Consider the following 25399-nt stretch of genomic DNA (forward strand, 5'->3'; position numbering starts at 1 on the left):
CAAGGAAGGAGCAATAAGAAGAGCCTATTAGGTGTGTATGTCCTGCCCATGACTTTATTAAATATTTTATCCTTTTAAACTGGCAGAGTTTTCCACTGCTCTCTCTCTCCTTCTCTCCCTCCCATGTATCTATGAAAGTGGTTAGAAAATGTTGAAACAACATCCCCAAACAACCCAGGTTGAGCTTAAGGTTGCCGCCTTCAAATGGCAGCTGCCCTGAAGACTTCAGCCGTTTCCTCATGCCGTTAAAGAGCCAGAAATAAGCAGACAGTTCTCTGGCGTCCAACTTAAAGTGCTTATAGCCTGACCTTCACCTGGTACACAAGTGTTGCTTCTACTGTGTCCTATCAAGCCAGCTGAAAGGAATTACTGGAGTTGCCAGGTAACCGAGCCTAGCCTTCTTGACATATGAGCCAGTTATTAACCTGAACGTTTGAGTAGTCCGTCTCCTCGGTTAAATAACAAGTAAAATGTACTTATCATTTACAGCGATGTGGCATTAGCTTTACCTGTATATCAGACATAGGCTCTATCTTCAATGTCAGAAAAGAGCAGAGTTTTACTCGGAAGACAGTCAGACAAGACAGATGGCGACACGGTTTAATCAGCTTTGCTAAAGGCTAAAAGGAGCTGCGTGAAATGGACAATTGGGGTAAGACACAAAATGCTTTGCCTATTTAAAGTTGTATGTTTCTACCTTTAACGTTTTGAGTATCATTTTAAAATGGATTAGGTACACATTTATAAATAGTTTGCTGGGTGTTTTGCTTGTTGCAGCATAAATCAAATGATTAAATATTGTATGGCTGAAGTGTCTGCGAAACTGATAAAAGTTGCAGCTATGGAGTAACTAAGTGGGTTTTAGCAGCTCTACTGCTGGAATCAGAAGACTGTTTGAGGCATTAGCAGAATGTGAAGTTGGTTCAGCTATTCATGGAAAATTTCAATTTAAAATATTCTATCATCTGTCTTGAAACAATCTTGCTGTATTGGTAAATAAGGAGGTTGTATGCTCTCTGCTTGTCTTAGACAGCCATGCCACCTGATTTACATGGTGTTATTACCATACACTATAAATCAAGAGATATACCATTGTAGTGAATATGTCAAGATTTGCAAGTGACTTTTCAGTTTCAATTGGTTTTCCTTCCCTGACAGATCGAGGTCAGTCTGGCCTGAATTGTATGTATATCTGTTTGTGGTATAAAGCACCGATTCCCTTTAAATATTTTTGTATTATTTCTAGGTATTACCACGCTCCAAGTATATGTCACTCGACTTAAGAAGCTCAACGCTGCCAGGATTTCAAATTAAGGAGAAATGCTGCATCATCTCTCAACTAGCTGCCCAAGGCCATTTCCACCGATGCAGCGGTCATCATTTATTTAGGGTGCCTTATCGAGAAGCAGCCTGCCTATAAACATGATTTGCCTGGTTCTGCACTGTGGTTTCCTGCTTCATGCCATTGAAACATCCATCACTATTTATTATACAACCTTACCTCTCGCCAGTTCACAGGGACATTTCACTAGTCTTGAAAATGTGGGTGCTTTCAAGAACATTTCCATTGTGCCAACCCAAGCGACCTGTGGATTGCCAGAAAGGAGTACCTTTTGTCAAAGTTCAGCTGTTGTTGAAAGTATTAACTTCTGTATTCGGCAATTTTGCATCCAGAAATGTCCGTATAGAGCATCTCCTGCTTCTTATGCTGCCATTCTCTCAGAAGGCCTGGGCAATGTTATCCAGCAAGATAAAACTGATGTGCCTCCTGGATCTTTTAGCAACACAAGTATTATTTTTCACGGTGAAAAGGGTTGTTTTTCCACTCCTTGTCCTCGGAAGCTTGCTGTTTCGTTTACTTTAACTGTATGGTTGAAACCTGAGAAAGAAGGTGTAATGTAAGTAGCTGGCAGATGGTTGCTCAACCAGTAAAATCAAACATGATAATAGACATAATTTCTTTTGGGGTCGTATAAAGCGAATGGCACACTAATGTTATAATACTGTTTATTTGTAATCTTAGAAATACTTCTTGGTACAGGTCAGTGATGGGCTGCTACAGGTACAGTCAAATACACAGAACTGGTAGAAAATTTTTTATTTTTTATTTTTTTCCCCTTCTGGGCTTTGGGTATGTTTTTCCTGTGGCAGTAAATGAGCTTGAATGTATATAATTTTAGAAGAGCTGTGTGCGCGTGTGTATATAAACATACACATACAGTTTATGTAGTAGATAATGTATATTTTGTATGCCTGTGTGTAATACATATATGGCATATATACATAGAATTAAATAATATATTTTGGATGTTCAGTAATAGTAAATAGATAGGGAAATTGTATCTCTTTGAGGAAAGGAGAGGCCAGGCACCCAAACCCTTGATGTGAGTGATGTCACGTTGGCCACCTTTAAGCCAGTCATATGATATTTAAGCCAACCCCAGTCACATGATTGCCAAGCCACTCCCAACTGGTCACATGGCTGCCAAACCACACCCACAAAATAAGCCACCCCCGCAGTGGTAGTAAAAAAAATTGCAGCCCTTCACCGGTACAGGTTTATTTATCTGTTTCAACAACATTTGTGGATTACGTGTTTGATTGCACTAGATGCCTGCTATCATTTCTGTTGCTAATTACCAAACTTTATTTATGAACTACATAGAAATAACATTTCTATTTTAAATAGCAGGTATGGTGATGGAGGAGGGAGAACTAGTTAATCCACAGGTAGCCATGGAAGCTCTCTTGTAGTAGCTTAATCCAGATAACAACTGCTGCAGTCAAATTTTTGGTGATTTCATGATTTGATGAGATGATTACATCTAGAAGTAGCTGGGACCATCATCTCTTCCATGCTGATTGTTTATGATGCTTAGGTTGTGCCTGCTGCCTTCACTGTAGGAGGTGGAAATGGCCATTCTAGTAGATAGGAATTTTTTCTGTGAACAGAAAGGGAATGTCTATGGAAATTTTCAGTCATCCAGGTCATGGTTGTCCCAAAGGTGCTTTTTCAAGAGGCAACTGGACTTTCTGGGTTTTTTTTTAAAGACGTTTCACTTCCCATCCAAGAAGCTTCTTCAGCTCTGCCTGGATGGTGGGAAATAGGAGGATTTATATTCCTTGCAGACAGCTGGTCAGTTGCATTTTTTAGAGAGTCGTTGAGGCCACCTGGAGGTTTATCTGTGTTTATCAGGCAACCTTCAGTGCCTCTAAAGGATTCAAATGACCAGCTGTCTGTAAGGAGGATAAATCTTTCCATTTCCCAATATCCAGTCAGTGTTGAAGAAGCTTTTTGGATGAGAAGCGAAACATCTTCAAATGAAAATAAGAGAGTCCAGTTGCCTCTTGAAAAAATACCTTTGGAATAGACAGGGAATACAGTGATCCCCCCGCTCGTTGCGAGGGTTCCGTTCCAGGCCCCCCCGCAACGAGCGGGTTTTCGCGAAGTAGCGCTGCGGAAGTAAAAACGCCATCTGCGCATGTGCAGATGGTGTTTTTACTTCCGCAGCGCTAGCGAGGAGCCGAAGATTGGGGGCGGCGCAGCTGTTTTAAAACGTCGCCGCCGACATGGGGGGCTCGCTAGCACCCCCCCTAACCCGGGTTGGGGGTTCGGGGGTTGCTAGCGAGCCTCCCATGTTGGCGGCGACGTTTTAAAACACCCGCGCGGCTTTCCAATGAGTCCCGAAGACAAACGCGGAAGTTTGATGTTTGTCTTCGGGACTCATTGGAAAGCGGCGTGGGTGTTTTAAAACGTCGCCGCCGACATGGGGGGCTCGCTAGCACCCCCCCGAACCCCCAACCCGGGTTTGGGGGGGTGCTAGCGAGTCCCCCATGTCGGCGGCGACGTTTTAAAATACCCGCGCCGCTTCGCAGCTGTCTCCTGAAGCCGAACGCGGAAGTTAGCGTTCGGCTTCAGGAGACAGCTGCGAAGCGGCGCGCGTGTTTTAAAACGTCGCAGCCGGCCTGGGGGGGCTTTCCAGCAACCCCCAAGCCCGGGTTGGGGGCTCGGGGGTTGCTGGAAAGCCCCCCCAGGCCGGCTCCAATCGTTTTAAAACAGGCGCGCCGTTCTCCGCTGACTCCTGGCGAACTTCCCCGCTTTAGGAGTCAGCGGAGAACGGCGCGCCTGTTTTAAAACGATCGGAGCCGGCCGGCTCCAATCGTTTTAAAACAGGCGCGCCGTTCTCCGCTGACTCCTGGCGAACTTCCCCGCTTTAGGAGTCAGCAGAGAACGGCGCGCCTGTTTTAAAACGATCGGAGCCGGCCGGCTCCGATCGTTTTAAAACAGGCGCGCCGTTCTCTGCTGACTCCTGGCGAACTTCCCGGGCGAAGGGCGGGCGAGCGGGTGCTGGGGGGGGCTTCGCCCTCCCGCCAGCAAGAGGGGGAAGACCCAGGGAAGCCGCCCAGAAGCTGATCTGCCCGGCGCCATCTACGCATGCGTGCCCATAGAAAAAAGGGGCACGCATGCACAGATGGTGTTTTGACTTCCGTGTTCAAAAATCGCAAATTACCCTGTTCGCAATGGTCGGGGACGCAATAACCGGGGGATCACTGTAGATATAATTTGGCCAGCTAAATATACTGCTCAAATAGTAGCCAGCTAAATATACTGCTCAAATAGTAGCCAGCTAAATATACTGCTCAAAAAAGTAAAGGGAACACTCAAATAACACATCCTAGATATGAATGAATGAAATATTCCCATTGAATACTTTGTTCTTTACAAAGTTGAATGTGCACATCAGCATGTGAAATTGATTGTCAATAAGTGTTGCTTCTAAGTGGACAGTTTGAATTCACAAAAGTTTGATTTACTTGGAGTTATATTGTGTTGTCTAAGTGTTCCCTTTATTTTTTTGAGCAGTGTATAACGGAATATAGTTCAATATTCTCAGTGTGCACAATAAGCGTATTGGACTAATTATTTTGAGCTTTTGCCTTCTACATTATTATTTAATGCCATTACAATTCTACTCATTCATCTTTTCTGTAATCTAGGAATATGATGTTCTTTATAATTCATTTATTCATTACATAAAATAGGACACCGTCATATCTATTTACTATTGGGAAGTTTGATAAGTAATAATCCCTTTGTGTTATGTTTTGGAATGTGGATGTGAGGGAACATTGTGTGCAATATGGACCAGGTGGAATGGACAGGCTGTTAAGTCCAGAAGTTGTTCTCTAGTAATATGGAACATTATAGAATCAGATTTGGGATGTCTCTTTGATGAGTGATCTCTAGGAAGCAGTAATAGATTAAGGTCATTATCTTTGTATGGGTTGCTTCCTTTAGGGGAAATAGAAATAGCATTATGCCTACTATCCATCCACTGACAGTGTAGATGAGGAAATGTTTTAACTGTTGCTTTGTGATCATGAATAGGTAGAAAGATGTCTCATTCACAGATGCACACGTGCTCCTACCTGTGTGCAGTTTGCGAGGAAGGGTGGTTTTTAGAGCTAGCTTTTAGAACAAATCTCTAGAGATAGATTAAGCAAAAATTAGTTTCTTTCTCCATTGATTGATAAATCCTTTTGTTGATTAAGACATTGTTGGTGCTTTATAGCTCCATAGGGTATCAAACATTCAATCCTTATTCAAAAAGTGATGCAGCAAGTATGTTTTTGAGCTTTTATTTAATTCTCTAGTGTAGCCATGACAAACATGAGTTTCACTCATTGTTGACCACAAGGCCAGCTTCAATTCTGTTATGTGGTGAGTATATCTTCCATACAATTCAATTGGGACTAATGTGAACACTATGGGCCTTTTTCTTGTAGAAAGGAAAGAAAGATTTGTCAAGTCTGACAAAATGGAAGTAATACCGTATATATACTCGAGTATAATGGGCTGAAAATCTCGACCTCTGCTTATACTCGGGTCACTGAGAATTCACTACAAGAGGGCGCCCTGCGGGAGCCTGGCAGGCATTGCTAGTTTGGGCAGGTGAGGAAGCTATGGCAGGTACCGCCTCTTCCCGGCTGAAGTAGCTTCAGGGGTGCCTTTGGGAGGGCATCACTGTCTGTTTACATGGATATATGTAGTGCCTAGCAGTGCCAGTAGTAGGACTGGGCTGCAGAGCTCGCACTTTTCTACCCTCCAACTTTCAATTAGGAAACAAGAGTGACGCGGAGGAACGATGCCGGCGCCGAGGAGGTGCCTTTAAGGCAAATTCAAGGGTTTTTTTAAAAATTTGCTTTCCTACCTGAAAAGGCCGGAGCTCTCGGGACTACCGTTGGCTGGCACTTTTGCTTAAGCCAGGGAGAGGAGGCACCAGCCCCACCCCTCCCACAGCTCCGACGGCACACGAGAGGGGAAAAAAATCTGGTGAGGTCAGTGGAGTGGTGGTGGTGAGAAGACAGAAGCAGGAATCCACCACACACACACACGACCTCACCGGCTTCCCATCGCCTTTTTCCCCTCTCGTGTGCCATTGGAGCACTTGGCTGGCACCTTTGTTTGAGCCAGGCACCAGCCCCACCCCTCCCACAGCTCCGACGGTGCGCAAGATGGGAAAAAGGCGATGGGAAGCCGGTGAGGTCAGGGGCAGTGGATTCCTGCTTCTGTCTTCTCGCCACGCCAACCCCCCACCTCACCGCCTTTTTCCCCCTCTCGCACGCTGTCAGAGCTGTGGGAGGGATGGGGCTGGTGCCTTCTCTCCCTGGCTCAAGCAAAGGCACCAGCCAACCGTAGTCCCAAGAGCTCCAGCCTTTGCAGGTAGAAAAGCATTTTAAAAAACCAAAACCCTTGTATTTGTCTTAAAGGTGCCTCCTCGGCGTCGGCATCGTCCCTCCCATTTCTGAAAGTTGGATGTGGGGATCGGGCTGTGGAGGTCGCACTTTTCTACCCTCCACGGTTCCAACTTCCAATTAGGAAAAAAGGGTCGCCACCCTTCTTTCCGAATTGGAAGTTGGAGCCGCAGAGGGTAGAAAAGTGCGACCTCCACAGCCCGATCCCCACATCCGACTCTCAGAAATAGGAGTCCTGGCCCTTCTGTTTGGCCACTTCTGTTTGGCGCCCTCTGCTCTGAATGCATGGAGCAATGCAATCTGTTGCAAACTCCCAGAGCAATGCAATCTGTTGCTATTGCTCGAGAGGGATTGGGCAGGAAAAGTGCATGCCCATGCATGCACGGTTCCCCTCAGTTCCCATGCTCGGCTCCTGAAGAGCTGGTCATGGAGACGACGTTTCCTGTGCTCAGGTGAGGGAGATTTGAGACTTTTGTGTTGAGAAAGTGTTTTGTGCGTTTGCCTCTCCCCCTCCTCTGGGGACCTTTCTCCCTGCCCGACCACCTTTTAGAGTACCGTATAAATCCTATCAATCAGGCAGTTCCCATTACCGGTAGCCAGTCTGTTGCAAGAGGTGCAGGAATTCTGGGAGTTGAAGTCCACCAGCCTTAAAACTGTCAAGACCCCTGGGTTAGGGTTAGAAGTGCAAAGGGTCTTTAAACTTGACAGTTTTAAGGCCTGTGGATTTCAACAGGCCATGCAGGAATTCTGGGAGTTGAAGTCCACCAGTCTTAAAACTGTCAAGTTTAAACACCCCTGGGTTAGGGTTAGAAGTGCAAGGATCTTCAAACCTGACAGTTTTAAGGCTTGTGGACTTCAACTCCCACTCCTGAGGTAGCATGGCTGGTGCAGGAATTCTGGGAGTTGAAGTTCACTAGCCTTAAAACTGTCAAGTTTAAAGACTCCTGAGTTAGGGTTAGAAGTGCAAGAGTCTTCAAACCTGGCAAGATTATGGCTTGTGGACTTCAACTTCAAATACAAGATTGCTTTTGTTTACCCTCTTTTAAATTTACAGAGCTAGTTTACTGGTTTTCTTTGAAAAAAATATTCTAAAACGTTTAATCTACTGATGTCTCAATTAATGCAATTTAATTTGTTTCAATTTTTATAAGTTACCAGTAGCCACTGCATTTTCTAACCTCGGCTTATACTCGGGTCAATAGGTTTTCCCAGTTTTTATGGCAAAAATTGGTGCCTCGGCTTATACTCGAGTCGGCTTATATACGGTAATTCTCTCCAAAATTCCTGTCACTTTTCCCGATTCCTATTTCATTGCCTTCACCATTCAACTAATTGCCTGTATTTACAGGATAATTGTTTGTCATAATGGAAGACGGGTATAGATTGGGATGTAAGATTTTTATTAGCTTAGTATTTGACCTTGATTTCCCTCAAGAGAGTCTTAACATTGCTGAAGCAGTGTACTCTTGATAACAATATTGAAATGATTTTTTTCCACTTAATATAGTGCATGTTTGGAATCTCTCTCTCCCATGCTACTTTTCTATCCAATACCAAATATACAATTCATAATTCATTTAGCCCAGTGATAGTGAACCTCGGGTGCTGAAAGAGTGTGGGTGTGCGCTATCGTGCATACGTGAGTGCCCACAACCATAATTCAATGCCTGAGGAGGGCAAAAACAGTATTTGACTGACCTCTGTAGACCGGAAATGGTTTCTGCCTTCACCATCATAAAAAAGCTGGACTTGGATAGGACAAAGACATTCTAGTACACCTAGTTATTAATCTTAGAATTTCTCTCTGATTATAAAATATGCATGAATACATTCATATAATTAAAAGAAGACAAGCTGGATTTGAATGACAACAGTAATTGAACAGAATAGACTTTTTCCATTTTTAAAAAAAAAAAGCAGACTAGGCCAATAAAGTGTAGCTTAATATGGTTTTCTGTTACCTACTGTTACATACAGCCGCATGTAGCAAGGATTTGTATAGCTACCATTGATTGGCTAATCAAGTGGTAGGAGAAATAAACTTTTCAGTGGCCAGCTTGGTTACAGGCAAGTCCTTAAAAGCGGCTTTCCTGCAGCCAGCCAGCAGCTCGTGTTGCAATCCAGCTAAGATCAGTAAAGGTACTGAACTGCTCCTACATGTTGTCTCTTCGTTCCTGCAAAATGTAACTCCTACCATAATTTGATATGAAGTCAACTTTTTCTTAAAAGGTTTATTGTCATTGTAATGTTATGTCAAGATTGACATACTTTCACCAGATGGGAAATTAGTTGTAAATCACACATTTGTGAAAACTTTACGGATTTTAAAGTATTATACATCAGGGTCACATACTTTGTTAAAGGCAGGACACTTGTTGGGGTCCACATATGGAGATATTTGTTTTTAGATAAGCAAAATTAATAAACTTTGGATTATCCAATTATTGTTTATCCAGGAACTGAATAAATCCAGTTCCTAAATATTTTCCTTCTTGGCTGTGCCTTGACAAATATTTGATATTGAAAAACCAACATGTTTACAAGCAGGCAGAATCAGCAGTATGTTAAGAAATGCATTTTTAGCAACATTGCAGATTGCATAGTTCACTTAAAATTCTGTTGACAAATAATTGATGGGATCAGAATCATTACTGAAAGACAATAATGGTCAAACTTCATTTATCTTGTCTGATTAAAAGTGAGTTAGTGACAAGCCAGTCTCTGGGCAAGAATCGTGTCTTTTTTTAACTGAACTGAAGTGGGAAAACAGCAAAGTTCTCTTTGAAATAGTATGCCTTTTAACCTTGAACTAATGTAAAATTTTTAGAAAAGTTGGAACATTTTATGAATAAATGTTTTATTGTATGCTTACATAGCATTGTAATATAAAGGATGCAATCCAGTTGTATTTATTTGCTGATCTTGCTCAAATGCAAAGATTCTTCATTTTGTGTATTCCTACAAGGGGGAATTCCTTCTGTGGAAGATTGTCTTACCATTTGGAAGAGAACTTGAGGGCATGCAAGGGAAATAGCAGTAGCACTTAGAATCATACTCTGCTTTGCAGTACTTTACAGTCCTTGCTAAGTGATTTACAGAGTCAGCATATTGCCCCCAACAAGCTGGTTCCTCATTTTACCAAACTCGGAAAGATGGAAGGTTGCATCAACTTTGAGCTGGTCAGGATCGAACTCTGGCAGTGGGCAGAGTTAATCTGCAATACTGCATTGCAGCAGAGGCAGAATGACAATGCAGACACAGAGCTGGATTTAAAACTGGGTCATTTTTATTATTTAAATTAAAATTAATTTAATTCAACCTAACATGGACCCACAGAGGTCAACTGAAATACTTCCGGGATGGAAATGACGTCATAAAAACTTCCGGGGCAACATAGGGCGTAGCTCCGTGCTGATCCAGGTGAAGGGGCCGTGCCCTCACCTGGATCCCAGCCATGCCATGCATGTGGGAGGTCTCACCTTCCAATCCCTGAAAGGGAATTGAAATGGGCGAGACCCAAAAGCAGGTTCTCCCCAATTGCTCAGATCGATTTAAAAGGCACCATGAGCCCTTGGAGAGAGTCTGCCAATCATCCCCAAAGATGCCCAACGGAGAACACGCAGCTGCTAAACACCGCCCAATTTCCGCCCATAACCTGCCAACCCAATGACCAGAGGTAAGCCAATTAGAACTAATCGGGGAGCGAAGCACCCCCTAACCATCCATCCCACACTGAAGTGTGGAATAGGCAAAGAAACGGTCGCAGAAAATACAGAGACCGCCAAAATTCCTATTCGTCCCCCTAAGAGCGACCCCAGTAGCACACTGAAAGATAGGGAGGGCGGGCGGGTGTTCGCCTGCTCGTTGTCAGGGGCGAAAAGGAGGCCCCGAGCCTGTACAGCCCTTTTTATAGGCTGGCAGGCTCTGCCCCTAGCAACGTCACCAGGCATGGCTGGGATCTCGTGAAATCTCGCGAGATCCTGGCCATTCAAGATGGTGGCAGAGGCCGGGGGCCGCGTTTCCCTGGCCCTGCCGCAAATCCTGGCCGGCGTTAAGTCGCCGGCTGGGCATTCTAACCACTGCACTAGCATGACTCAGATAGGACAACTGGAAAGTCTGGATAAAGAAAATCCTGCTTGTGCAATATTGAATGTGGTAATATCAGTTTGACAATTATCAATTTATCAATATTAATTACCAACTTTACTTACCAATTACCTACATACAAGAATAAAATCCTATGGACACTGTCTTAGTTATTAAGTGAAAAAGTGAGGTAATAACTTTACGCAACAGATGTTATTCACTTATTAGAAACATAGAAATATAGAAGATTGACGGCAGAAAAAAACCTCATGGTCCATCTAGTCTGCCCTTATACTATTTCCTGTATTTTATCTTAGGATGGATATATCTTTATCCAAGACATATTTAAATTCAGTTACTGTGGATTTACCAACCATGTTTGCTGGAAATTTGTTCCAAGCATCCACATACTCTTTCGGTAAAATAATATTTTCTCAGTAGCTGCAGTTTATTAGATATCAAAACTGAATGTGCTACATAAATGGTCCAGTGCTACTCCCCTTCTCTTAAGTAACATTTTTGATTCAGAATAGCTTCCCATCATCAATGTTGAAGTAAAGTTCTGTAGTGAATCAGTCTTCCATCCTTCCGAGATCAATAAAATGAGGACCCAGATTGTTGAGGGCAATATGCTAACTCTGTAAAATGCTTAAAGAGGGCTGTAGAGCATTGTGAAGTTGTATATAAGTTCTATTGCTCTACAGGAATGTCAGGGAAATAATTTTTACTTTAAACAGCTAAGTATCTTTGATGGGGCTAGGTTTAGGCTTATCCTCAACCATGTTGGACTTCTGCAGAATTCCATGTCTTCCCACAGCTCACAAATAACTCTTCTTAATTATCAACATGGAATTAAAGTGGTTTTAGCCTAAACAATTTCTATAGACCAAGAAATATCTACGGTATAGGCTACCATTAGAAAATTCCTGACATCTGGTTATTCAAATTCTGCTTAAAGTTCTAAAGCAAAGGAAAAATATTTATCAAAGTAACCTGTCCACTAACACACAACATTTGTTATGAGGACGTTTCTTCTAATGGATTGGACTGCAATTTCCATAATTGATTTTAGAGATTGGCAGAATGAATACTACACTCTCTTGTGAATGTCAGTATTCCAGAATTTGGAAAGTTATTATTTTGCTTATCCCTTATGTTCTCCAGAACAAACATACCAAGGATATGTGTATTATACATAAAAAAGTGGAAATTCAATTGCATCATCTGGGCTGCTATGTTGAGTTGTTTTTTTTTAAAAAAAACACTGCACTAAACCCTGAAAATGTTCAAATTAGAATTTTTTTGCCATTATTCTCAGTGTACTGATGGCCCTTTTGTGCAGATAGCCCAATGAATGACTGACCTTAAATTGTACCAAGAGTACAGTGTTGCTTCTAGTGACCCAGATATTATGCTTCTGCTAACTGAAAGATGGATTGCGTTAGCTTTTTTTTAGCACATGATATCCTGAAACATCTAGATCCTGCTTATACAAAGGGATGTTTATTATTTACTTCTTGTACTTCAGTCATCAATTTATAAATATATATCTGCCCCGAGTCTTCAGAGAGGGGTGGCATACAAATCTAATAATAATAATAATAATAATAATAATAATAATAATAATAATAATAATAATAATATTATAATAATAATATTGAAAATATCATCTTATTAGTTTTGACCCATTGAAAACTTAATTTTGTCTTTTGTTTATTGGCACCCGCCTCTTGCAAATCCAGGTTACTTACTGTATTTTTTGGAGTATAAAACACACTCCCCCCCCCTAAAAGAGACTGAAAGTTCAGGTGTGACTTATATTCTCAACATATAAAGCATTTGCTAGACGAATTCTCAAATACAGCTCTTCTGTCTGGAATCTACACTACATATCGGACATTAAGTCCTTGGAGAGGGGCGGCTTATAAATCAAATAAATAAAGAAAGAAATACTCTCTGTCAGGAATGTTTTCCAAACCCTGTCTTTATAGGGTTTTTTATTGCTCTACTTGCTCCGAATGTTTTTTTCCAGCCCTAACCAGGTGCTAACAATGTTCCCAGCTCTTACCAGCTTGCAAGCTCTTTAATTGTTACTGTTTGTGCAGAATGTTTTCCAAGCCATAAATCTTTGGAGGTTTTTTTGTCATTGCTCTACTTGCTCCAAATGTTTCTTTCCAGCCCTAACCAGATGCTAACAATGTTCCCTCTCTTACCCACTTGCAAGCTCTTTCATTGTTACTCTTTGCGCAGAATGTTTTCCAAGCCATAAATCTTTGGAGGTTTTTTTGTCATTGCTCTACTTGCTCCAGATGTTTCTTTCCAGCCTAACCAGGTGCTAATGATTTTCCCAGCTCTTACTAGCTTGCAAGCTCTTTTATTGTTACTCTCTCTTAGTAAGGTTTTTTAAAGCCCTAACCAGGGGATAAAATAATGTGCTGAAGCGGACCAGACTAAGGATGCTAGCCAGATGAATATCTGGTAAGCAGATTCTTTTTCCTATTTTCCTCCCCAAAAACTAAAAATACGGTATACAGATTTGACGAAAAGAAAGAACCCCGAACAGAGACTTAAAAGACTCCAGCAGAAACCTTATATGGTAACTTATTTGACTTTAATTCTATTCAATTTAATTCCTCCTTTACATATTCTATTAAATTTAATTCCTCCTTTATATAAATACCTGGCTACCCACACTTGCATCACTACTCCCCCCCCCCCCCCACATTTCTCTAATAATCCCAATGCTCTTCCTGAAGTTCATCCTCGGTGTTATTTTCTTTATTGTTTCCAAAGGTGTATGGTGGAGAAAACTGTTCATGGGCAGACTGTATTCAAGCTTACAATTTCTGAGAAAGAGACAGTGTTTTATTATCGCACTATAAATGGGCTGCAGCTACCGATAAAAGTAATGACACTGGGGAGAATTCTGGTGAAGAAATGGAATCATCTTAGTGTGCAGGTGAGTTAAATAAATAACCTTTAGCATCAGTATTAAAGTCTTGTATTATATGAGAGAGGCACCTCTGAACAAATGTTAAAGTGGTAGAATTTAACTTTAAAAATTACAATAAAGTGGTGGGACAAAGGATGATACATTTCTTTATTTCAAACTGTGCTCCCTAACAGAGTTTTAACAATGACCAGTGTTCGTTCCTGCATATAATATCCATCACGGGATTGTAAAGCAAGCAAGCATAGCAGTAAAATAGGCATTGAAATATTTCACAAGATACTTAGCTGTGCTGAACATAGCATTTTCCTTATAAAAAAGGTTCTAGGTTGAATGAGAAGAGATAAAGTTCCTGGATTAAATACCTAAGAATTACGAGATCAGTATTATTATATGTAATAGCACTGACTCTCTAATCCACCATTGAGGATGCTATATGAATTTACAGCATATAACTAAACTTCAGTACTTTTCAGATACTGTTTGTCATTTGTTAGGAGCGAGGGGAAAGCTTGTGTACAGAACTTTGGCATCCAAGGCAGCTTTTAGATGTCCAAAATAATGAAACTGTTCCACTGGCCGAAGGATACAGCTACATATTAGTGTCATACTCAGTGAGTTAGTATCTCCTTTGGGGCTGACATAATAGCACATAAAATTGAAAGCTGACCTCTGTACTGGTACTATGAGCAAATGCCAGTAGTAGTATTCAGCAGCTCCACCATGAACCTAGAGGGCCTAAAATTAGCATAAGGGTTTATATCTAAAGGTTCTATAGAATTTATTAACTAGATCTAAGGTAAAAGCTGAAGTAAGAGGGGATAGGATATTCTAGGCAGGAAACATGGGATTGCAGTGATGCAGAATGGCCATGCGGTACTTCAGACTATCTTCCAAAAAGATGCTTCAGAACAAATGTAGCACCCATCTATACAGAAGTGTGTTCCCACTTCCTTCACTGCCAGTTTGCTTCCTCTCGCAACGTGTCGCCCACCTCGTGCAACCCTCCCCATTTTTTTTTAAAACCCAAAAACAAAATGGCAACAAATGCACAGTGCTGGGAACTCGGCAGAAAAAAAAACATTCGGGGATTTTTTAAAAAAATAGATGGTGGTGCTCAAAGAATGGCACTAACTGATCTGGTTCGGTGACGTCATCATGATATCACCAGCAGGTCACTACCAGTTCGGGCGAACCGGTCCGAATGGGGAGGAACCCACTTCTGTATCCATATCACTTTAAAGCAACGTTATCAATTCAGCTGTTTTAAAGGGTTACAAAAATGTAGTTTTCAATTTGCTATATTCTCCAAAGCACTTTTTTTAGTCTAAAAATCTAAAGCATCACGTAGCCCTACTGCACAGTGTTAGAAATGGCTACCATGTAAAATTAGATTATTTTGCTGCTTTCCTACAGTTTGTTTATGTTTCCCTCCATAAATGAATAAAGGAATCATGAACTTTGAAGAGTCTTAACAGATGTATGTTGTCATTCGTACTTCTACCAAAACTAGAGTGAAATGGGTCATCCATAGAACTGGCACTTGGGAATATTTTATTACTTATTCAGTATCACTAATTATTTAATAATATTCATATTAGCTTTTATTTTGCTCAATCACATTTGCATAACTTTGTCATGTTTTGGCAGTGCCACATTAAAAGCCTTAGAAAAGAAATTTAAATGCAAAATGTAAAGAGGTAACTGGATTTGAATTACTCCTTTGGGAGCAAAATGCTCTTAGAATGCCTATTGAAATCAGCATTATCATTTCAATACATGTCAGATGTGAGCCTTTTTTTAGTTTGGGCAACATTTCTTTATAAATCTTTAAATCTTCGAGTTCTTTCAAGAAAAGGTTAAAGTACTTATGATTTAATGAGACCACTTTACATCATAACTGTTTGACTATCAAGAGAAAACTTGTCCTTTCCAATTTGTAAAATCTTCTTTTTCCTTCTTCTTCGGAATGTTTTGGGGACTCTATATTTTATGCTTAATGACAAGTGCATGACAATTTCAAGCATACAGAACAAAACATTTATTTCTTCATTACAAGTATGGATAGAAAAGCAAGAAATCCAGTGCCAGGCTCACAAAGCCTGCCATCGGGGATTTCTCTATAACAGCACTTTTATCAACGATTCCTGAGCAAACTTTGTAGTCATGGGATTGGAGGACCTCTCCTTCCATAGATTTTGAGCTAGTTAAAAATAGAAAGCAAAGAGTAGCAATAAATGTACCAAGTTTCTCAATGGAGAAAATAATAAGCATCAAGGATCTGTGTTGGAATCAGTATTTTTTTAAATTTGTTCTAACATATTTTATCTTATGAATAATCAATAAAATGGTCAAGTAGACCATAATAGAAAATATTCAGTGTGTCAAGCATTAAAAATAACTGCTCAACTCAATATATTTCTGATTACACATTTGTAGTGTGTCCTCCCCTCCCCTCCTCTTCCCTTCCCTCCTCTTCTCCCCTCCTCTCCTCTTCCCTTCTCTTGTCTCCTCTCCTCTCTTCTCTTAAGAACTTTTCTAGATAAGAACCGGGTGTTCAAGATTTTTTTGCCTCTACTTAGGAACCATTTTCTACTTAAGAACCCAAGCCTGGAAAAATTTCCCAGGAAATTTGAGAGCGGCATGAAGGTCCGGCCAGTTTCCTGCCATTCCCCCTTTAATCCCAGCCATCTGGGTTGCCAGAGGAGCCTTTTGGTGGTGCTTAAGGAGGCTTTGGCATTCCAGAGCGAACGAAGCATTTTTCTTTCTCTGGGTGCTTGGACAGGGAATAAACCTCTGCCAGTGCCCAGGTAAAAGAAATGCTTCCTTCGCTCTGGGCAGCAGAGGAGTCACCACAGTGAAGGAAAGGCGCCGGCTACAAAGTGAACGAGCGAGAGGAGAAGGGACCCTTCAGCATGGGAAGGAAGAGTCAGCAGGTAGCAGCAGCAGCAGCCAGTATATGGGAGGCAGTGTATGGGAGGCAGCCTCGCGCTGGGTGTATGGGAGGCGCGTGCTCCTCCTCGCTGCCTCAGAATCCCTCTTTTCTTTTTAAGCCTTAAAGTTTTGAATTTTTTTTTATTCCCCTCACCTCACCTTCTTCCTTCGGGAGCGACTGTCCTCCTCCTCTTCTTCCTTCTCCTCCCCCCACCCAAATTCTGAGTTTTTATTTCTTTCCTAATGAGTCTGCACGCATTATTTGCTTTTACATTGATTCCTATGGGAAAAATTGCTTCTACTTAAGAACGTTTCTAGTTAAGAACCTGGTCACAGAACGAATTAAGTTCTTAAGTAGAGGTACCGCTGTACTCCTTTGCATTGACTAGATCTTTGCCAGTTTCTCACAAAGAAGATTAACTGAAATAGCTGAGGCAATTTCAGGGGCAGACCACATTTTGGTTTTTTCCCCTCCTGAGTGTGGTTAAATTTATGAATATCTGCTAATTCTTCAACCTCACATTAATTGCTTCAGATTGCTCAGTGAAGTCCCATCATTGGTTTCTCTTTTCTTTTAATTTATGTAGTTCTTTGAGGGATTCAGGTTGAACTAGTGGCCCTGTGTGCAAAAGGAAAAAAAAGAGGAAAGTCTTGGATTGAAGGAACACCATTTCCCATAGAGAAGGGATTAGCATTGTAGGAGATAGTGAGGCAGAAAAGTAAAAGAGGGCAAAGAGAAAAGCTAAAATATCTTTTAGACAAATGCTAGGAGCATATGTAATAAGACTGCTGAATTGGAGTGACGTGTTTTCAAGGATAAGAAAGATATTATTGGAATAAGAGAGACAACCAAGAAAATGAAAGGGGATTTAAAATGCCAAGATAGAGAAAGAGTTTTAGTGCAGGAAGGAAACCAATATAAAACTGGAAGAACTGCAGTAATATTGGTGAAAGATGATATTGAATTTGCAGCAGTTACTAAAAGAAGTGAAATTCTCTTGTAAACACTTTGACTTATTCAGTCAAGTTTTTGTAGATGTTGAGGGCAATACAAATTAGTTGGGTTATATTGAATGTTACTGTTTAGCCAAAGAAATAGTCAAGGACTTTGATCACTGGTGGGATAAAGAGAGGATTTGAAGAGGTAAGGGATTAACCAGTGAATATGTGAAATATTGAGCTTTTAAAAGAAGAAACTACCAAATGTTAGTATGTGATTTGTTTGTTCTCATTTCTAAAACAAATGCCCATGTCCCCCAAAACAGCATGAACTGAAGATTACTATGTAAACTGTATTTACCCATCAGAATTTGTATATTGATATGGGAAACAGGTGGGATCAAGCAACCATGTAAGCATTAGATTTGAAACATATGTGGGAGTATGTAATAGACAGCCAAAATGGTTCAAAAGTTATTGATTTTATTTAAAGCAAAGCTAACTTTGAAAGATAAAGCTAAAATGCACTGGGGATTTTGCTTGCAATCCTGTGATGAATGGGAAATTCCACTCCACACAAGTGGAAAATATACAGCCTATGAAATGTGCCAAGAAGCTGCAATTAAAATTCATCCCAGTTAAGTCGAAAAAAAAGGGAAAAGCCGATATGGGCCTGAGGCAAAAGAAAGAAAGGGAAAGAGATAACTTGCTCTTCCCGACCCTATTCTTCTACCTTTCCTCCTTATTCTTCTTTACCAATCCTCTTTTATCCTCTCTGGATCCTCTGTTTTATGACAGTTCTGTCACTCTGATCCCCTGATGAGGTTTCTTTTTCTGTCTAATGCCTTTGCCCTAGCTTTGCAGAAAACTGGGCAAATCCTCAGAGGGAAAGGTTAGGAGACACATCTCTATTTTCCCCTTTCCCTCTCAACTTTTTTTGAGCCTCACCTCCCTCCTCCCCCAGTAGCTTTGAGACTAAGGAATTGCTAGATAACCTCCTGGTTGTATCTCTGTCTTACCCGATACCATTAAATTCTTTCCATGCGGTCAGATAATAAAAGGATACAAAAATGAGGTGAATGGATCAGTCAAACGTTGAATGCTTTTCCTCTCAGATAAACACAAAGATATTTATAAAAGATGCAGATGGGCCGTAATGTTCATAAGGTGTGATTAAAAAGGTCAAGGAATCTAAAAATGCCAATTGTATTGGCAGTTCTGTGTTAGCAAATACTTCAGAAGAAAAGGATTTAGGGGTAGTGATTTCTGACAGTCTCAAAATGGGTGAACAGTGCAGTCAGGCGGTAGGGAAAGCAAGTAGGATGCTTGGCTGCATAGCTAGAGGTATAACAAGCAGGAAGATGGAGATTATGATTCCGCTATATAGAATGCTGGTGAGACCACATTTGGAATACTGTGTTCAGTTCTGGAGACCTCACCTACAAAAAGATATTGACAAAATTGAACGGGTCCAAAGACGGGCTACAAGAATGGTGGAAGGTCTTAAGCATAAAACGTATCAGGAAAGACTTAATGAACTCAATCTGTATAGTCTGGAGGACAGAAGGAAAAGGGGGGACATGATAGAAACATTTAAATATGTTAAAGGGTTAAATAAGGTCCAGGAGGGAAGCGTTTTTAATAGGAAAGTGAACACAAGAACAAGGGGACACAATCTGAAGTTAGTTGGGGGAAAGATCAAAAGCAACATGAGAAAATATTATTTTACTGAAAGAGTAGTAGATCCTTGGAACAAACTTCCAGCAGACGTGGTAGATAAATCCACAATAACTGAATTTAAACATGCCTGGGATAAACATATATCCATCCTAAGATAAAATACAGAAAATAGTATAAGGGCAGACTAGATGGACCATGAGGTCTTTTTCTGCCGTCAGACTTCTATGTTTCTATGTTTCTAATGGATTCTTCTCAGACCAAATGTATTTTGAATAGTAAATATATGGAAGAATGACAGCTTAACACTTTGCTCCAGCAACCAACACATTTGCCTTTTTGCACTTAGTTTCTAAATACTTTCACAATTGTACACTTGATGATGTTGATGTGGAGAAGCCCATACTTAAAACATGGAGTGAGAAAGAAAACACTTTCTTTGGTGTTTTGAGAGGCTCAGAGTAGACTGCAAATTACTAAAAAAAATGAGACTGTTGTCAAATGTACGTAAGAATATTTATAGACATTTATTTTCGGTATCTATATTCCCATTATCCAGACATTGTGATATTTATTGGAACTAATTAGAAGCTGCATTTTAGCATAATGAGCAACATTCTGAACAGTGTAATGCTGACTCCTGATCTTTTCTAGAATAGAGAATGCATTTATTCAGTTAAACTACATATTTCAAAGAGAGATTTCGGGTTCCATAAAAACTGCATAAGGGTTAACGCTTTGGGGCAGAATAATTTCAGAAATGAAAATGTGTAAATTCAGAATTAAAGTCAAAACATATGTTATAACTCACGTGGTCACATTGTGAAAAGGGATCAGTGTGTGCAAGTAGAGACAAATTTGCATAAAACTCTCAAGATTATGTTTGGGTAGTATTGAGAATCAGCAGTTAAACCCCCTCTCCCCCAATTTGAAATCTGAATTTCTCAATTTGTTTTTCATCTTTTGGTAGAAAGGATAATAGTTATGGACATTTCCATATTGTATGTTCTGTGGTCTAGGAAAAACCCTGGAATAATGGTTGCTGTAACATTAGTGAAGTTGAATAGGTTGAGAAAAAGCCTTCTGGAGCTTTTGTTTAATAACACAGTGTGACTTGCTCTTTAGCCCAAGTGCTCCCAGGGAAGAGTAAAATAAAATAGCAACAATAAAATGTTAAAAATAGAGGAGCAGCATAAACAATCCAGCAATAAAACTATTCAAAACCCTTTACCAGGTTTTAAAAGCTAGTCATGAAAAAAGACCTGTATAATTCAGGCAATTCTCCCAAAGGCTTTAGGGCAGAGATTCCTAAACTTTTTGCCATCACGCCTCCTTTTAGTGTACTGTAATCTTAATATACACACTTCCCCTAAAAATCTAAAGACCAAATGAGAGAAAGGTAGATTTATTGTAACACTATAACTAAAAGGTTCTTCACACTTTCTTGCACTCTTGTCTTCACCTCCCTAAGGGAGGTCCACTTCACACTTTGGGAAGCCCTGCATTTTAGGGAGTTTGGGAATTATCCAAATCCCCACTGGAAACAAATTGAGCCTCCACCATTAGTCAAACAGCGTCCCTGGGCATTTTCCTCTGCAGCAGGAAAATGTCAGAGCTTAGTGCAAATGTGCCAGGCAGTGCTGTTGACTGATTAGCAGGACCTCAGTTCAGTTTGTGCTGATTTAAAACCATATCTGTCCTATAACCATGAAGACCTTTCTTAGTAAACATCTGCCTCAGAACATTGTGTCTCTAGACATGACTTAAAACTTGGTATATTTATCTGATAGGGCCTTAAAGTAAGTTGTAAGTAATGACAGAATAATGCAAAGTAAAGAAAATGTTTTAGGCATTTGTATAGTATTTCTGTTGGCAAATTCTTCAAATGCTGTTGATCAGCACATATAAATGTTCAAAATGTGTTTCCATTTTCTTCTAATCACTTACTTGCTATTTGATGCATGGCCTTTGAAGATTCTTAATAACATTTTCTCTGAAAATAAAACAATAAAAATAAATACTATGGCTTTTGAACCTATCTTTTGGTAGGTTCTTTTGGTACCTCTGCCCCGAGTCTGCGGAGAGGGGCGGCATACAAATCTAATAAATAATAATAATAATAATAATAATAATAATAATAATACCTTGTATAATTTTTTTTAAAGTTTGCAACTATATTAGCTCAATTGGTGTTTGAGTTTCATCCATCCTCTCCCTACAACTATTTTTCATATTCTTACTCATTTTCTCCAGAGCTCAGAGTAATTTATATGATGGTCTCTCCTGATTTTATCCCTCCATATCAAGAACCTATAAATAACTTTGAGCTAAGACCAAGATCGACGCAAGATATCTGACGCAACATGCATTTCCAAAGCTAAGAGTTGACTTGAATTCAGCTTTTCTCTATTTCTAGTCTGACACATTAACATAGCAAACCAGATTTTGCTCAACCACAGAAATACAAACATTTAGCCAAACATTTTTCATTTCTGACGAAATATTCAACATTTGGCAAATCCCAATATATGACTGATGAACCTTTATCTTGGTGGATAATTGTTTCAACCCCCACCCCCCAAAAAAAAATTACAGGGAAGAATAGGTGAAACTATGGTGGCTTCAAGTGGCCTTTATCTGTCAATCATATTTGTACTCCTTGGTAATAGTTCTGATGATTTATTAACCAGGGAGATTCACTGAAGGCTACACAGTATAGCAAAGGCTTCTGGCCCTTTTTTCTACTTGATGACTGACTGACCAATTTCTGATGAAGCTTGGAAGGATCATAAAGTTTAGCACCATGTCCATTGTGATGTTAGTTGCCTCTATATTTTAAGCTTTCTGTCACCGAAGCTCTCTTGGTGTTGTTGGGCTCAGGAAGTTGCAGCTTGTTGCAGCTGAATGTCAATAAGACCAAAGCAATTTTGGTTGATTCATAGCACAAGCTTAAGCATATTCACTTTCACAGATTACATTTGACAGATAGTTACCTTCAGCTGAACTCTGTGGTTAGAAGCCTTGGTATACTCTTGACAGAAAGCTTAAGAGTTGATGCCTTATGTTTATTTCATGTCTTATTTTTACTTACCAAAGACTACAAGGGGATGCCCACATTAAAATGTATTTGGGACAGGAATTTTAGTCTAGCACCTATTTTACATGGAGCACCACCATAATATGATTTTGCTAATAAATTAAAAGCTTAGTTTTAGAGTTGGGTAATTTTTTTCTCCTTTCCTCCCAAAATGAAAAATAATAAATCTGTATACAAACAAGAATACAAGAATACAAAATAGAAGATAGTTGATGAGTAGTATGAAGAACTCATAAAAGATTGACATCAGGTATTTCATTAGTTATATGCTGTCTGTCATAAATTGATTTTTTAAAATCAATTGGGGATTTTAGATAGCTATGTGATTTTATATTAATTGGATTAATTTTATTGCAAATCCCTGTTTTTTATATGTTGTAAGCCACGCCGAGTCTTTGGAGAGAGACGGCATAGAAATCCAATTAATAAATAAATAATAAATAAATAAAATGAGTAATTATTGAAATACATATGGTATGTTCTTCACTTTTAAAAAAGAGTATTCTTGAACACACAGTCCATACTGTCTTCCTAAACTTCCTACAAAATAGATATAAAATTGATTCTGAAGAATGTGGAATAAGCCCTAAATTAAATATAATAGACAAAATTTTATTAGGCCTATGCACAAAATTCGTAACAAAAATGTATAATTATTTAATAAAATTTGATAACTTAGAAGAAATAGTAAAAGATAGCATGTTGGCATGGATGAAGAATTTTGGGTATCCAATTCACTTAGAAGAATGGACAAAACTGTGGAAAGAAAACTATAAATTAACATTATCGGTACCGTATAAGGAAAACCTCTATAAGATGTTTTACCTATGGCATTATGCTCCCGCCAGGTTGGCTAAGATCTATCCTAATGTAGATCCCATATGCTGGAAATGTAAAAAAGATTTTGGAACTTACTATCACCTGTGGTGGCTATGCCCCCAGGCATGTAATTATTGGCTGTAAATTAAAGGATGGATAAAAGATATACTGTACTGCAATTCGATTTAGAATTAAAACCAGAGACCTATCTTCTAGGGCTTGTTAGAGGACAATACGTAAAATCAAAATACTACCTGATCATCCATATAATAACTTCAGCGAGATCAGCCTATGCACAAATGTGGAAAGATAACAACCTCCCAACAGATAATATGATTATAAAGAAACTTATGGATTGCGCTGAAATGTCCAGGCTCACTTTTGAACTACAAAATAAACAAGAGAAAGACTTTTACACAATTTGGGAAAATCTTTATGAATGGCTTGAAACCAGAAGAAATAACTAATAAACAAGTAAATAATATATGGATATAATTGATAACTATAAATAACACAATAAAATGTAAACAATTGATATATGGATTAGATAAAGCAACAAGAAGATATATAGAGTTTGCTTTTTGATTCATCAGGAATGCAAACAAAATGGAAATGATGTACAATGTAACAATTTTCCTTTCTTTTTCTATTTTCTTTTTATTCTATTTTCTCTCTCTTTTTTCTCTCTGTCCATCTTTCTTTTTCTCTTTCTTCTCTTTTGCTAGGTTTTTCCTTCTTTTTCTTCTCCCTACCCTTTCTTTTCTTTCTCTTAATTACATGTTTGCAATAGTCGTTTATTATTCTTTTTGAGTTGTATTGTTTTTCTATTTGCGAATAAAAACTTATTTAAAAAAAATACTACAAAAAATAAAATAAAATACAATGCCTCCCTAATATTGAGGTGGAGGCAAACATGGACAATAAATATTGTTTAATTGCTGGTGATTAAAGCACCAGCCTTAAAACTGGGATATGCGAATAGGTCTTATTTTCTGTGGGCCATGTTTTTTCCATTTGTCCATAGGAACTTTAGAAGTTAAAGTGTCTTTGTAGGACTGGATCAAAAGCTGACCTAAAGTGGTATAAGGGTATAAGGAATGTGGGAAAAGGCAGATTTAGGGCGTTTTTCAGAGCACAAACTCCTATTTCACCCGCTGGAATTTACAAATTTGGCTAGCCTAAGTTAATGAATGAAATGTTAAACACAAATGTTAAACACAAACATATTGTTTGTGACAGACTGCTCTAGCTAAATTAAAAATGAACAAAAAAATCAAGTAAAGCCGTGAAGTAGCTCCTATTTATTATTCCAATTCATTCTTAACTCTACTTTGCAAGATTATTGACATTACTATTTTAAAAGTTGCATTTGTTAAAATTTTGTATCAGGCATGGGGAACAATGGTCCTCCAGAAAGGCTGAACAATTCCCAACAGCTATATTAATCATGATTACAGCGTCTTCTAATATTAGCATGGCTGTATTTCTAGATCTTTTATAGTCTGTCCAGACGTATCCTATTGTCATGGGATCTTTTATTAAAAGATTAGCACTATCTCTTGCAGTTGGTGTGTGTGTGGGGGGGGAAATCTGTTATCATTGAGTTATTTGCAGTTACAAGGCTAGAAACTGCAAATGGCGAGGGAGGGGTGGCAGGAGAGAAACACTGGGGAGACCGGAATAAGGAAGGCAGTGGGGGAGATCTGGTTGAATGGGAAGGGAAATGAGTGGGGTGGTCACCCAGACTTCAGGAGAAAGAAAGCACAGGGACCTGGCAATAGCTTTGGAGATTTACCAGGACTAGCCACAACATTTGGGTAGGGAGCAGGGTGCCTGTGGCAAAGGAGACACAGGGGATGTCTCCAAGCCGGAAGAGATGCTTCACGACAAAGATTTTTAAATCTCCCACCAGTATGCGCGCATGCATACACACACATTCCTCCTCTCTCCTCCCTCCCTCTTTCTCTCATACTCCCCACTACACAAACATGCACACACATTTGATTTAAAACCTCATTTGATTTAAAACCAGACAGCATTCAGAAGCTGACATTCATTCAATAGATAGAGCGTCGGGCGAACCGAACTTGCACAGTTCGGGTTCATACCAAACTTTGCGGTGTTTGGCATGCCCACCCTGA

General features: G+C 39.7%; 1 protein-coding gene across 1 annotated transcript in view; it reads left to right on the top strand.

Annotated features, from left to right (window-relative positions):
* USH2A (usherin) overlaps window positions 1-25399 on the top strand; it is a 584211-nt gene that overhangs the window by 14277 nt on the left and 544535 nt on the right. Inside the window, exons 2-4 of the mRNA XM_070728574.1 lie at window positions 490-652; window positions 1247-1898; window positions 13636-13801. Of these exons, the coding sequence (XP_070584675.1) occupies window positions 1423-1898; window positions 13636-13801 (642 nt within the window). The 5' untranslated portion in view covers window positions 490-652; window positions 1247-1422. The remainder of the gene's footprint in view (window positions 1-489; window positions 653-1246; window positions 1899-13635; window positions 13802-25399) is intronic.

This window comes from Erythrolamprus reginae, chromosome 1 (genome assembly GCF_031021105.1).
Source record: "Erythrolamprus reginae isolate rEryReg1 chromosome 1, rEryReg1.hap1, whole genome shotgun sequence".
Lineage (NCBI taxonomy): Eukaryota > Metazoa > Chordata > Lepidosauria > Squamata > Dipsadidae > Erythrolamprus > Erythrolamprus reginae.